Source organism: Aulonocara sp. 'chitande type north' Nkhata Bay, linkage group LG23 (genome assembly GCF_057382095.1).
Source record: "Aulonocara sp. 'chitande type north' Nkhata Bay isolate Kocher_YH1m ecotype deep benthic linkage group LG23, A_spYH_male_GT1.1, whole genome shotgun sequence".
In the NCBI taxonomy this organism is placed as follows: domain Eukaryota; kingdom Metazoa; phylum Chordata; class Actinopteri; order Cichliformes; family Cichlidae; genus Aulonocara; species Aulonocara sp. 'chitande type north' Nkhata Bay.
In genome coordinates this window covers 2,439,822-2,452,978 of record NC_141365.1, presented here as the reverse complement: position 1 = coordinate 2,452,978, position 13,157 = coordinate 2,439,822, and the positions used below count along the sequence as shown (strand labels likewise).

Below are 13,157 nucleotides of genomic sequence, written 5' to 3'. Positions count from 1 at the left end.
TGAGTCCCAAAAATGTCTTCAGACTCGTGGGGACAGGCACTTTGGTCCCTACGAGTATCCGGTTGTTAAGTCTGACACTGGCCGTGTCTGGACCTAAACTCCGCTGCAGGTCCATATATCAAACGATCACTATGGCATTACTGAGAGTTGAAAAACTGTCTAAAGTCTTTCATCTTTAATAAAATGATCAGCGTTCTGCTCTACCAGGTGTAACAATTGAGTTTAACATCCAGGCATCCATGAAAACGGAATTTATGACATTTAACAGAGTTAGAAGTTAGCAGGGAGTTAGCTCGCTAGCTTCTATCTAAATACAATATAGCATGTCCTGACTGCAGGGTTTTGGAAACAAATTCAAACGTACAGCTCTGTTATCACTTCCAGCATAAATGAAGACAGAAAACTAAACAGCAGTGACGTTTGTAGGGTTACTGAAGTTGGGCTAGCTGCTATATAATGATGTGCTACGTGACCGCTAGCGACACAGCTATGTTAGCATAATATAAACAAGCTAACTTTTTTTCCACTCGATAAAAGTTAACGTGAGTGTTCTCGGTGGTCAGGAACAAATGTAATCGCATGGCAGGATGCTGTAAAAGGACCAAACTTCAGCCAGGAGAACAACTGAGATAATCCATCCACAATACGAGGTTAGTCATTCATATACTGCTGCATGGGCTAGGCTGTAGTTACATCCTAAGGTTTTAAAAACTGAGCTTAAATAAATGATTAGCGGTAATAAAAGCCGAGGGAGGTCAACAGGGATCACTGACTGTTTTAGGAGCTTTTGGAGATCAAATAGAAGAAAATACAAAACATTAAACATGTTAACAACACAAAAGCCATATTAAACGCAGACTACTTTAGACCCGGAAGTAGGATTCGTCGCGTCATCACTTAACGACCGGATAGTAAACATCCAATGTTTGGTCCCTACAAAGATATGTAAACACGCGCACATACACATTCAAAGGCTTTTGTATACACGCTTTATTCATTTGACTTGTTGAACTCCTGTCATAGGCAAGTATGTATAAATGATAATAGCCTGATTTCCATGAAAAAAACCCTACTGGGTTTCTTATTTTCCCAGACTTTCCCTCCTGGGAGTTTTATAAATACTTCAGCGATTATTAATGAGTCTGAAATTAGATTTTTTTTTCTTCCCTTGTGCCATTTGTCTTCCCCTCTCTTTTCCTCCCAGTGCTCAGGCCCGTGCCCTCTTCATCTTTGTGATCCTACAGTTGGAGACAGTTGATGGGAAAGTGTTTGCCTAGAGTGCTTTAAGCCCCAGACAGGATTTACTAATAAAACAAGATCATATGTGAAAGCTTGCATTCTGTTAACAGTGTTTGATGGTTGACTGTATAAGCCAACAGAGGTGGAAGTGCAACAGTCACATTAAGCAGACACACACACACACACACACACACACACACACACACACACACACACACACACACACACACACACACACAGGAGAGCTTTATTCTCCGGTACTCTTTCCAGCTAAGCTGTGATTGCTGCTCCAGTCTTTGCTTGGCTAAACGCTGCAGCTCGTGCAGATGTTGTGTTTTCCGTCATGTACACAGACAAGCAGACGCATCCTTGTGTGTTAATGTGTGTCAGAGACCGTCAACAGTGGGGCATTGCTTGAGAAAGAATGTGCATGCATATATATTTAATTTAGCAGAGACGAATACGCTGATGAACTTGGCCGCTGCGTTTGGTTATGCAGTGTTGTTCGATGACTTGAGCGTGAGAGAGTCCATTTATTTTTGATGCAGGGACAAAATGAAACACAGGAGGCTGGAAGATCCAGACTTTTATTTTTTTATTTGGATTTTCTTCCTTTTGTTTCTTTTTTAATGTCAATTTAAACAGTTTGGTTTTAACGGATAAAGCAATCGGAATTTGTTTGCTTCTCTTATCTGTCTTTCAACTCGCTGTGTGTGTGTGTGTGTGTGTGTGTGTGTGTGTGTCTGTGTGTGTGTGTCTGTTTCTGTGTGTGTGTGTGTGTGTGTGTGTGTCTGTGTGTGTGTGTGTGTGTGTGTGTGTGTGTGTGTGTATGAAGCTATTCTTCTATGTCACAGTTGTTCAGAAACCAGTATTTTTTGATAAAGATCAGTGTTATCAGTTAGACCTTTATCATTGATTGCACTGGATTTATTGACAAAAAATGTAAATTATAAATTACCAGCAGTTTTATTCTTTTTCTGTTTTATTCACTTTTAATCTGGAATTAAATGTGCGTTTTCTGTTGTGCACAGAGGCGTTTGCATGCATTGTGTTGCTTTAGAGCTAACCATGAGAAAAATGCATCACATACAGTCGGCCATGTGACACCAGGTCACATGAAGATGAAAGCTCAAAGAGCAGATGAGGGAGGCAAGCAGGAAGCAGACGAGAGTGAAAGACAAACAGAGCTAAAGTAGACAAAGAGAACGAAGACAGATGGGTGAGAGTTGCAAACTGCTGCGTGCTCAGTTTGACCTACTTTCTGCTCTTTTTTTTGCCTCTCCTACTTTTTGGTCCATTCTCTGTCATCCCCTTTCATATGGCACAAGGAACGAATAAGGGCAACAAGACTGGAGAATGACAGCCACCACTTCTCGAATCCTCCAATCTTTCATCTCGTTTTGTCCTTCAGAGCTGAGCGGGCAGCTCTCTTTCTCTGTCACAGCCTTGGCGAGCCAACCATGCAGTTAGCCTTTCATTTTATTGTTAGTCAATCTAACAATCTGCTTCTTTTTCTCTCGTACTTTTCTTTTAACGAAGGCTATATTAAGTTTGGCGCCACTGCAGAGAACTTAATAGGCTTTCTCCCACAAGAGAAGCAATCATTAGGCTGTATGTGACTGAGGGGACGAACGTCGTGTTGCTGAAATGGTTTCAGCTTGAGCTCACCGAGTCTGATTTGTGAAGTGCAGTTAACAAGATTATGCCATTTACACTGGCAGGCAGCAGTGCAGCACGAGTGGTCAGTGCTTTTCTCGTGCAATTATTTTTGCCGTTGTTACCATGTGTGTGTAGTTCTGAATGTCTAGAAAAATACAAGCATGTCCAAAAACAAAGCCCAGGGGTGTGTGCGGCGAACTACTTACACTGGTGTCCTCAGTAAAGTTTGATGATAAACTGATCAAACCGGAGCTCTGCAACCTGTGAGCTCAGTTTGTCACAGCTGCACGAATCAGTCTGACGTCTGCGATGCTCGTGTTCATTTCAAACACAACATTAGTGTCGGTCATTAGCAGCAATGTGTTTTTGCACAGCCAAAATAAAAGGCATTGTCCCCACGATAGATTACAGAAGTGTTCAAAGGCCCTTTCATTTCTTCTGTGGCAGTTATTTAGCTGGTTGAGTCATAGCTGTGGCGGAAATTATAAGCTCCACTGTTTAGCCTGCTGTCAGCTCCTCGTTAAAGAGCTGAAATGTGCTTCAGTTTGTCCGTTGAATGTGGTTCTAATAGAGGCTCTAAATACGCAGAAGTTGTTCTTATCAGATTGCCAAATTCCTGCTGAGTGAAACCACTTTTACAGCCTAATGTGAGCAAATTTAATAAGCTAATGTTTGAAACCTTGAAATCTGAACTAACCTGTTTTAGTGGAACCAAGCCTCCTGTTGTTTATCGAAAGTCTTGGACTCCTAAACTTGTCTCCTCTTGTTTTTAAACCAGTGCTCGATACGTTTAAAGAAACGAAACTGCAGGCATGTGTTTGAAAGGCGAGTCATCTCTCCAAAATGTTGCACCAACATGTAGTAAACAAAGAGAGGCAGGAAGACTTGCAGGAAATATACCTCCTGCATTTAGAAATGTCTCATTAATGTACTGTGTGGTTTCATTTAATCCTGCACCAGATGTGCTGCAGGAAATGAATCACTGCTTTATCATTAATCAATGAAGTATTAGGTCAGCCACCAATTAACAAAGGATTGATCTCACTGTTAAACTGCAGACTACAGGACGGGGCCATGTTTCACCCAGGTGAACAACCAGATGTGTCAGGGCCAGCTCAGTGGAATCGTCTGCACCAAAACTCTGTGCTGCGCTACCATTGGCCGAGCGTGGGGCCACCCCTGCGAGCAGTGTCCTGCCCAGCCCCACCCCTGCAGACGAGGCTTCATACCCAACATCCGCACTGGAGCCTGCCAAGGTCAGACCTCGCTCTCTCTCTTCTTGTCTACACACCTGGCAGAACGTCTTCACCGCTTCATGTTAACAGAGATGAAAAAGGACGCACATAATAACACACGCACGCACGCACACAGACGCACACACAGCACGATAAACATCCAAACCATCACTTTATCCATCATCGTCTCAGCTGTACAACATCCTCAGACTAGTGATAACAGCACAGAGCGTGTTTACATGTACACAGGAGTCCGGATACGAGCTTGTATTTTCCCGTTAAGGTCTTAATTTAGCTGAAGCTGTCGGTGCGGTGCCGGAGCGCTGACGCCGCACGCGTGACGGGGCCACGAACGGTAAAGGACAGGAGTCGACCGACACGTAGTTTGGTTGTTTTGAACTATTTGCTGCAAATGTGTGACATGCTGAGGAAATAAAGCCTCAGCCTGTTAGTTTATTAGTTTCACAGTCCTAATGGGAAAAACTTTGAGGAAAGTTCAAACACTGTTTTGTTTTTTTCCAGCGATTTGTCCTGATAGTGAACCAGATTTGGTGCATCCACAACCTAATAAGCTACGAAAACAGAAAGTTTCATTTCATTAGAATATTTGAAGGATCTTTAACCACTTAGAGGCAGCTCCATAATGTAAAAGGAGGATCTTTTAAACATTGTGGGATGGCTCAACAACACATGAAGGCTTGTTTTCTAGTGAGGTACTAAATGCATGTAGTGAGAACAAAATGAATGAAATGAAAGGAGGCTTTTATTTTGGCTAATGCACGAGCTGTATACAAGGAGGGATGCACAAAAGGGAACACAACCAAACAACCTGACAAAGAGGGGACGGGTTACACAGCGACACACACGAGGGAGCAGAATACACGTGAAAGCCATCAACACAAGGTGCCGGCAGTTACAAACACCGAGGAACAACAGCAAACTCAGCTTCAAACAGGAAGTAGACCAGAAGTGAATACCAAACACAGAGACGAGATTCATGCTAAACATCATAGAAAGACAGGAAAACACTGGGAAAGCTGGAATAACAAACAGAATCAAAACACAGACAGAAACAAAATCGGAGGCATTCCGAACTAAAAGTCCAATCCACCAATCCCAGGTTAGGATCCGCTCACGGTCACAGCGAGGCAAAGAGCAAAGAATCACATTCAGCCGACTCGAAGTGGGCGGGCACTGAGATACATTTTTCTGAACTCAGGCAACCTCAAGTAATCTCTGCACAGAGGATGGAGGCTTAAGGGAACGGGAATGTCTTCAGCTTTCAGTAACAGCAAACTGCTTCCACCGAGAACTGCACCCTCACAAAGCATCCACACGGATCCCTTTGCCATTACTGCTCTTTAACACATGCAGTGTGGACATAACACAGTGATAAAATCAGGCGAGCAGAGCGACAGTAACATGAACTGAGAGTCCCCCTCTTTGATCGACACCCCCCCAGATAAAACCGGACTCCCTCTGCGTGCATATCTTATAACCTGAGGCCTTCTCCATGTTTGCCTCATGTGAAGGTCATGTCCACTGCAGAATGATCACAGTCAGGCCCTTTGTTGCTTCATCCTGGTGGGACAGTGTAGACTTTAATTTAAATAATATAATTTAGTGCTAAACTCAGCTAAAGCCAGAGCCTTAAACCTAATAACTGACAGGATGCATGCAGATGCTTGTTGTTTAGCTACAGCTTTATTTCTTTACAGCTTCAAGCCGGCTGTGTGCAGATGCATGCAGTTTTTGCTAGTTTCGCCTCTGTCAGGTGACATAGTGCATCGCTTGTAGAGCAGAGCAAGGCCCAGAAAGTCCAGACACACAAGTGTCAGAGTGCTGGTAGATGCTTACGGTAAGTATTCAGCTTATCACCTCAAACACAGCTGGGATGAATGCTGCGTGTAGCAGTAATTATTTACAGTATAGGCCGAGTGTGTCTGATGAGATGGTGATTCCACAGTTCACTCATCTATATGTATAATTGTCTTATTTATGGGGTAACTGGCAAATGTAAAGGATGTGGAACCAGTATGATTTCCATTGAGCTCCTCAGCTTCCTTTCTTTTGTTGCCAGGTTGCTCATGTGTCACTAACTCCTCTCCAGGAGTCTGTGTCTGTGCTTCCATCTCTCTCAGAATATCTGTTTCTGTCTTTTTCTTGTCTTTAACTCACTCACACACTAAAGATACCTAATGCCCAGAGAGCCAGGAGCAGCGTCTCTCTGGCAGCAGCACAAAGCACACATGACTCTGAATCCAAATGTAAGGACTGAGCTCCAGGCTCCGCGTCAGGACGTTGGCCAGTAGTTGCTTTCTTTCCCAGTCCGTGCCACGGAGAGCTCATGATTGAACAAACTGTTTCCCATTAAAGCAGCATTGTATGCAGATTTATTCATGTTGCTCGGTGTTTTTGAGGGATTAGCCACTCACGGTGCTCTGACTCTACTTAGTGGTCGGCCCCAGACAACATCAGAGGTATTCCCATTTGTATTTTTTTATGTTGAAAGGAGTACGCCCACTGACATATTCCCAATACTGGTAAAAGTGACTCACATTGAATGCTGGGAAAAATGTACATTTAAAAAGCCATTTCCTGTTCAGGCAAGAGCTGAAGCGGGTCTTTCTGGATGTGGTCTCAGACTCTGCAGCCGGTGCCAAGTCACTGCCTGTTTTAACTCATTCTCTTAGCAAAAAGAAAAACCAGAGGAGAGTTACAGCGAGAGAGTATTTGCCAGACACAAAAAGATCCTGTCATTAACTGACACCATGAACGCTGCATCTTGTTGAAGTTAGTCTGTGCAGGTTTCATCTTTATAAGACGCTGTGCCTCCCAAACTTTGGGGATCCAGTAATTCCTACAACCTTTGTTCTCATGTGCGTTTGCTTGTCATTCATTTCAGTGTCTTTGCTTCCTTTTTGTAGATGTGGACGAGTGCCAGGCAGTGCCAGGGCTGTGCTCTGGGGGCAACTGCATCAATACCGTCGGCTCCTATGAATGTAAATGCCCTGCTGGCCACCGTCAGAGCGAAACCACCCACAAATGTGAAGGTAAGCCTTCTAAGTAAGAGCTAGGAATATTTTAGAACGACTATATGAAAAAATCTGCATAAATAAATAATAAGTTCCCATCTATCTTTCTTAAGCGTTCTTGAGCAAGGCATTGTTTTCCTCCTGAGTTCATGGTGCTAATCTGCATCTAGTGGCTACAGATAATTAACCAAACGCATTAAATGGACACAATCGTGTCAAAAACAAAAAACCTCTAAAAGTAAATGAGATTTTGTTGATTTAACAGGAAGGCAGTCGAGACTGTGTACTTTACGATAACTCCGGGTTTGCTGGGATTGGCTCGACAAATCTCCACAGGCGCTTTAAAAGCGGAGACGTATCCAAAGTTAAAGTAGTCCTGACATGTGCGCATAAATACACACAAACACACTGAAGCACGTGCACGCACACAAGCGGGATCACGTTACAGCGTGTCGATTGGGTGGAATTTAAACGATGCCCAGGTTAAACAGTCGGACAGTTAGCGAGGCAGGGGTTGTGTCTGTTGGACCGAAGCCGATGTGTTCGTAGTCGTCTGAGAGGATTACAGAAACTGTTTGAGCCAGATGACATTTACTCTGCTGAACAAGACCGCGGGTGCACAGCGTGTGAATCATTGTCCTGCTTCATGAGCAGGAGTAACAGCAGCAGCAGATACCAGACGAACACAACTGTTTATATTTGCTGGGAACTTTGGTTCCCACCTTCAGATTCATGAGAGGCAGTTACCGTCACGCACAAAAAGTAATTCATGTCTCCGTGAATGGAGCAGGAAATGAGGCGGATGAGTTCACTGAATCTACCAGAGTCACAGACGTGATTTTAGCGAAGCCTCGAGAGCCGGTGTCCTGCAGGTATTAGATCTCACCCTGGGTCTACACACCTGATTCAAATGATTAGTTCATTCCCAGGCCTCTGGAGAACTTCAGGACATGTTGAGGAGGTCATTTCAATCAGCTGTGTTGGATCAAGGACACATCAAAAACCTGCAGGACGCCGGCCCTCGAGGCCTGGAGTTGGACACCCCTGTTCTAAGGTTTATGAAGGTGGACACAAACCCCCCATAATCTTAGATTTAGCAGCTCTTTGTAAGCTTTTTGTCACCAAGTGTTGGCAATTATCACATCTCCGCATGGCCTGTTAGACTGGGGTTTGGCCCATGGGGAATATGTGGTGCAGCAGTGCAGCCTGGGTAAAATAATCACAAAACTGAAAATGTGTCTAATGAACTCCAGTAGTTGTGACTTGTGACCTATAAGCAGATGATCATCTTAAATTTGAATTAACATCTAGTACCCGTGATTTAGCCTAATACTGACCATGAACACCACAGCTTGCTCTGCACCCGTCCCAACAGGATGCATCACTGCAACCTTTCACCTCCTTTTAGGGTTTATTCGACGGTTGTAGGGTTGGGTAACCCTAACCCCACGTATTTCATCTTTATTTATCTTATTCTTATTTCCTTTTGTTGCTCCCTGTCTGTCCACAAGCTTCTGTACCTCTAGCTTGTGGACGTGTTGTGGGCCCAGCTGCACAGAAACACTGTGTATGTTTTGTGATATTTGTTGAGCTGTTTGAAAACTGTGAAACTACCTGCTGGTTTGAAATACGCGCTCATCCTCTGTACTTCTGGCTGGAGCCTTGAACCAGATGCTAAAGTTTCACAACCACAACTTTATTGACATCTGCAGCATGAACGCAGCGATGAGAAGAGAGAAGAGGAGCCGCGTGTGAACTGTGGGATGACTTTATTTCTTTAGTGCTGGTCAAAGCACCACAAGAGTTCCCACCAAATATTTCCCATTGTAAAATTGCTCTTGGGCAATCAGATCATAGAAAGCATAGATGACCACCAAGACACAATGTAATCTGATTACTCAAACCACTCGTTGATGTGGCCTGGGAGACATTTGAGCACATATTTATTGTGAAAGCAGCCTGCTGCCTGTCTGGCAACAGCCTGCCTGAGACTTTGGGATCCTTTGGGACTGAAGCAGTAACAGAATATGAGTAGGTATGATCATAATAATAGCAGGTGACAGCAATGAAATTGGTTTTATCCTCAGAAAACAGCTGAAATAAGGTGTGTCGTGTGAAACATGTTTGGCAAACGACTTCTTTTGGTCTTATTATTCAATTATTTTGAAATTTGGTTGAAAAACGAGCCCTCGTGCTGTTTTGTTGATTTCATTATTTATATTGCCATTTGTTTGTTTGACTCGTGCAGAGTGAAGGAGTAAGAGTTTAGTGTTTGCAAAGCTTGTAAAAAACAAAAGGACAATTGTGGCGTGTGCGTCACAGATTCGCAGGAAACCCGTGTTTAGTGAAATCTCCCGCACAATCTGACCAGATCCTGTGGGAGCGTTTTATTGAACAAGCGGCCACAATGAGAGCTTTCATTGTTAGAGGAGTCGTGTTTTGGAGCGGTTGAGATGTCGTGGGTGTCTGATCACACAGTACCTGAACCCACCGGGACACCTGTTGTTTTCTGAGCTCGGTCTGCTTAACAGCCTCTGCTTTTTACCCTCCTTACCCTGTTTCTGCCTCGCCTTTCATTTTTCTTCCATAAATACAGTGGAAAGGCTTTGGCTCAAAACCAGCTGTTAGTGCTGAACAAAGAAACACTTAACAGCATCTGGGAGACCTAATCACTGCACACAGACCTCACTGTTGCCCTCAGATTCACATGCATTTACTCCGGTTTTCACATATAAAAGTCGCAATTAGATTAAAAAATGAATATTGCACTCTAGCTTATCTACATGTATGTGGGAGTTTTTCCCGTGCACACAGTCGTGCACACGCAGCAGACTCGATGGCTGTTCGCAGACATTTATTCAGGTGACACACGTTTCCTTTCACACACACAGGCAGTCCCTCAAGCGCTGGAGTAACGTCTGGCTTGCTGTTGCTGACGTAAGGTTTATTTGCCTGGGCTTTTACAGCCTCACCTCGGCCTTCAGCAGGGGGAGGACAGCCTGTAGCTGCACACTGAGATGCAGGCACATAGAGACAAAGGACGCGTGGATTTAAGTTACACACTCTTCACTCCTGCAAAGACAAACACTTACACCACGCTTTTCACTTTTCTAGCTGATCGCATTCAGCACACTCGCTTGTGTGTTACTGCACGAGCTGCACCGATGCTGTAATTATACAGTAATTACATATATGGATAAATAAGCGTAACACACCATAAAACTTTGGGTTCCCTCATCATGGAGCAACAAGGACCTCTCTCACAGGATAATACAACTTGAGCTCGACGCTGTCGTACCTCGATGCTCTCAGACCAGCATAAGTCTGAGTCCCGCCGTGCTGCGTTTGGCTTTTATCCTGTTCTGAATTTAGCCTCAAGTCGAGTCGTAATTTCTAGACTGAAAGCAACTGTGGTTACTACATTTACCCCGTACTGTTTATTTCTTTTTTTCATTGCACAACAGGACTCATTTTAACGGAAACATTAACTGTGCATGAATTTATTCTCTTTGCTTATTTCATACACTTACTGGCAGCCACGCTGGAGGCTCGGCTGGCAGTGCAGGCTGTCCACCAACAGGGCTTCATTTTCAGCTTTTTCTGCTTAACCACGGCCAAGACACCAAATGTAAGAGCGAGGGAGACGTGCATGAAAAGGTTCTGTGTTAGTCTGCACATGTCCCGTTCCCAGCCTGTGATTGTTGTTCTTAGTTTCTTCTGTTTGTTTGATATTTTGTAATCTGATTGGTTGTTTTGATGTTACCTTGATGCATTGGTCAGCCGGATGTGCTTTCCTTCTCCGAGCCGTGTGGTTTACTGCGTGATTGTTCCTGCTATTTACACGTTTGGCTGATGAGCTCGAGTTTTAGCCAGAACAGAACAAACCAGAAGTGAAGTAATTCCACTTTGTCAGGCTGCAGATCCATTTGGTTTCCCCCAAGGGAGAAACTCTTGCTCCAGTGTAATAAACTTTTACTGCAGCGTGCTACTGCATCCTAACAAAGAACTGAACATTTGAACATCAGCAGATGTGCTCCACGATCAGATGAACGGAGGTATTTATGATGTAACGGCCTCTTTCAGACATCGACGAATGCAGCACCGTTCCCGGTGTGTGCGACGGAGGAGAATGCACCAACACCGCCGGTAGCTACGTCTGCACCTGCCCACGAGGCTACATCTCCAGCACAGATGGCTCCAGATGTGTGGGTGAGTCACACATAAACAGTTTCGACGTTTCTTTCTCTTACAGTTGTGCACTTCCTCGCCCCCTGGCTCGCTAAGAGCTCCACATCTGGCTGGTAACCTCCCTCCCTCCCTCCTTCGCCGCTTCCTGTGAGTGGAGTTCTGGTGAATCGAGCGGCAGACCTGTGGTCGCCATGTGCGGGAAAACAAACTTACACACATTATTTGTCCTTGACAGCATTAATCTGCTCTAATGTTAGAGCAGATTAATGCTCTAACATTGTGACTCATTCACACACAGTGACTCACACACAGTCCGTAACAAACTGACATGTCGAGTCAGACTCTGGAGTATTAACGGAGACCATATGGACGAGGATTAGCAAACATGCAAAGGGACAGTTGATATTTTATTCTTATAAGACTTATGAGCCTCGTAATATGATTTACTTGTGAAAGTGGCCTCTGTATGCAACGTCATTTTAGGAATCAGTGTGTGATGATGTGACAAAACTGCAAACAGGGGCACTTTCATGATTAAATAAAAAGTATGAGCGAGTACAAAGTTAATATATACACGTTTTCTGCTGCGTTCCCATATGGACTCCCCTACAATCCTCCCCCCATATGGAGCTTCAGCATTAATATGTCATTTTGCTCCAAAACGGACGACATCAGAGGGAAAAGCAGCCTCTTTGCTTCCATCGTGCTTTCTTAACATTCCTATATTTAAGTTATTTCCTAGTTTCACATATGTCATCCATCATCCGTGGAAGGTATTTGGCTCGCTGACTTTGTTTTGGAAAAAGTGGAGCTTTGGGTGAAAATGTCAAGAAGAGCCTCGCGCAGATGTGCAGATGTGTGCATCCGTACGGCGCGTACACAGAGCGCGGGAGATGTCACAGGTAGAGAGCTCGCAGTCATGTAGGGGATTGTTGAGCATCGAGCACGCGGTGAAAGAAACAAAGAGCGAAGAGATTCAGACAAAAGCTGTGACCTCTAAAGTCAGGCCTGAGAAGTGAAATGTACGTCCCTGCACGACTTCAAACCTTGCTAATCGATACGTGTGCTGACGACCTCCATCTCTCAAAGAGAAATGTGGTTTCTTTAGATCGATTGGTCAGCGTCGTACATGAAAAAGGGGTCGTGCACGTGTCTGTGGTATGTTTGTATTACACTGACTCAGTGCTCCGGTCACCGAATTCAGTCCTTCTCCATCTGTTTGTCTTTACACGAGGCCATTTTTCTCCCTTTATCACTTTCAGCCCCGTTATTCTCCTTTCCCCTAAAGACCTTATTCTCTCACTTTATTCCCGTCTCTCTCACACCGTCCTTCTTCTGCCTGAAGCATGGCTCGCACCACAGCTCGTTCCCTCAGCTAGCAGCTCAGTGATTTACTCTGGAGCTCATTTTATCTGTAAGTGGAACAGTTCTCTTATTCTGTCTCCTTTTTAAAAAAAACCCAAACTGGAGTACTCTCACACTCCCATCCTCCTCCATTTTCCCCATTACATCCCTCTGACATCCACATCCTGAGCCTTACTTCTGTGGTTGCGGTTTGATGTTGGTCTTGCTCCTGTACATCCTTGGAAAGGCTCGATTGAGAGGAAACCAAGAGGAGATCAGTAAACTTATCCCAACCAATCAAAAAGCCCACAAAACTGGGCTTAAAAACAAAACACAATCTGAGCTTGTTTCCTCAACATGTGACTGCTGGGCTCTCAGCTCCATACATGATCTCTTTGGTTTTTGTGGTTAGAGTAAATTCACAGGAGTGAATCATTTTTACAGAGCATACTGTTTG

The 13,157-nt window shown here is 44.3% G+C and overlaps 1 protein-coding gene across 3 annotated transcripts in view; it reads left to right on the top strand.

Moving 5' to 3' along the window:
* The window catches only part of fbn3 (fibrillin 3), a 65,626-nt gene that overhangs the window by 23,344 nt on the left and 29,125 nt on the right, over positions 1 to 13,157 (top strand). For all 3 annotated transcript variants that reach the window (XM_086282389.1, XM_086282390.1, XM_086282392.1), the window contains exons 7-9: positions 3,957 to 4,154; positions 7,061 to 7,186; positions 11,252 to 11,377. In XM_086282389.1, the coding sequence (XP_086138515.1) occupies positions 3,957 to 4,154; positions 7,061 to 7,186; positions 11,252 to 11,377 (450 nt within the window). The remainder of the gene's footprint in view (positions 1 to 3,956; positions 4,155 to 7,060; positions 7,187 to 11,251; positions 11,378 to 13,157) is intronic.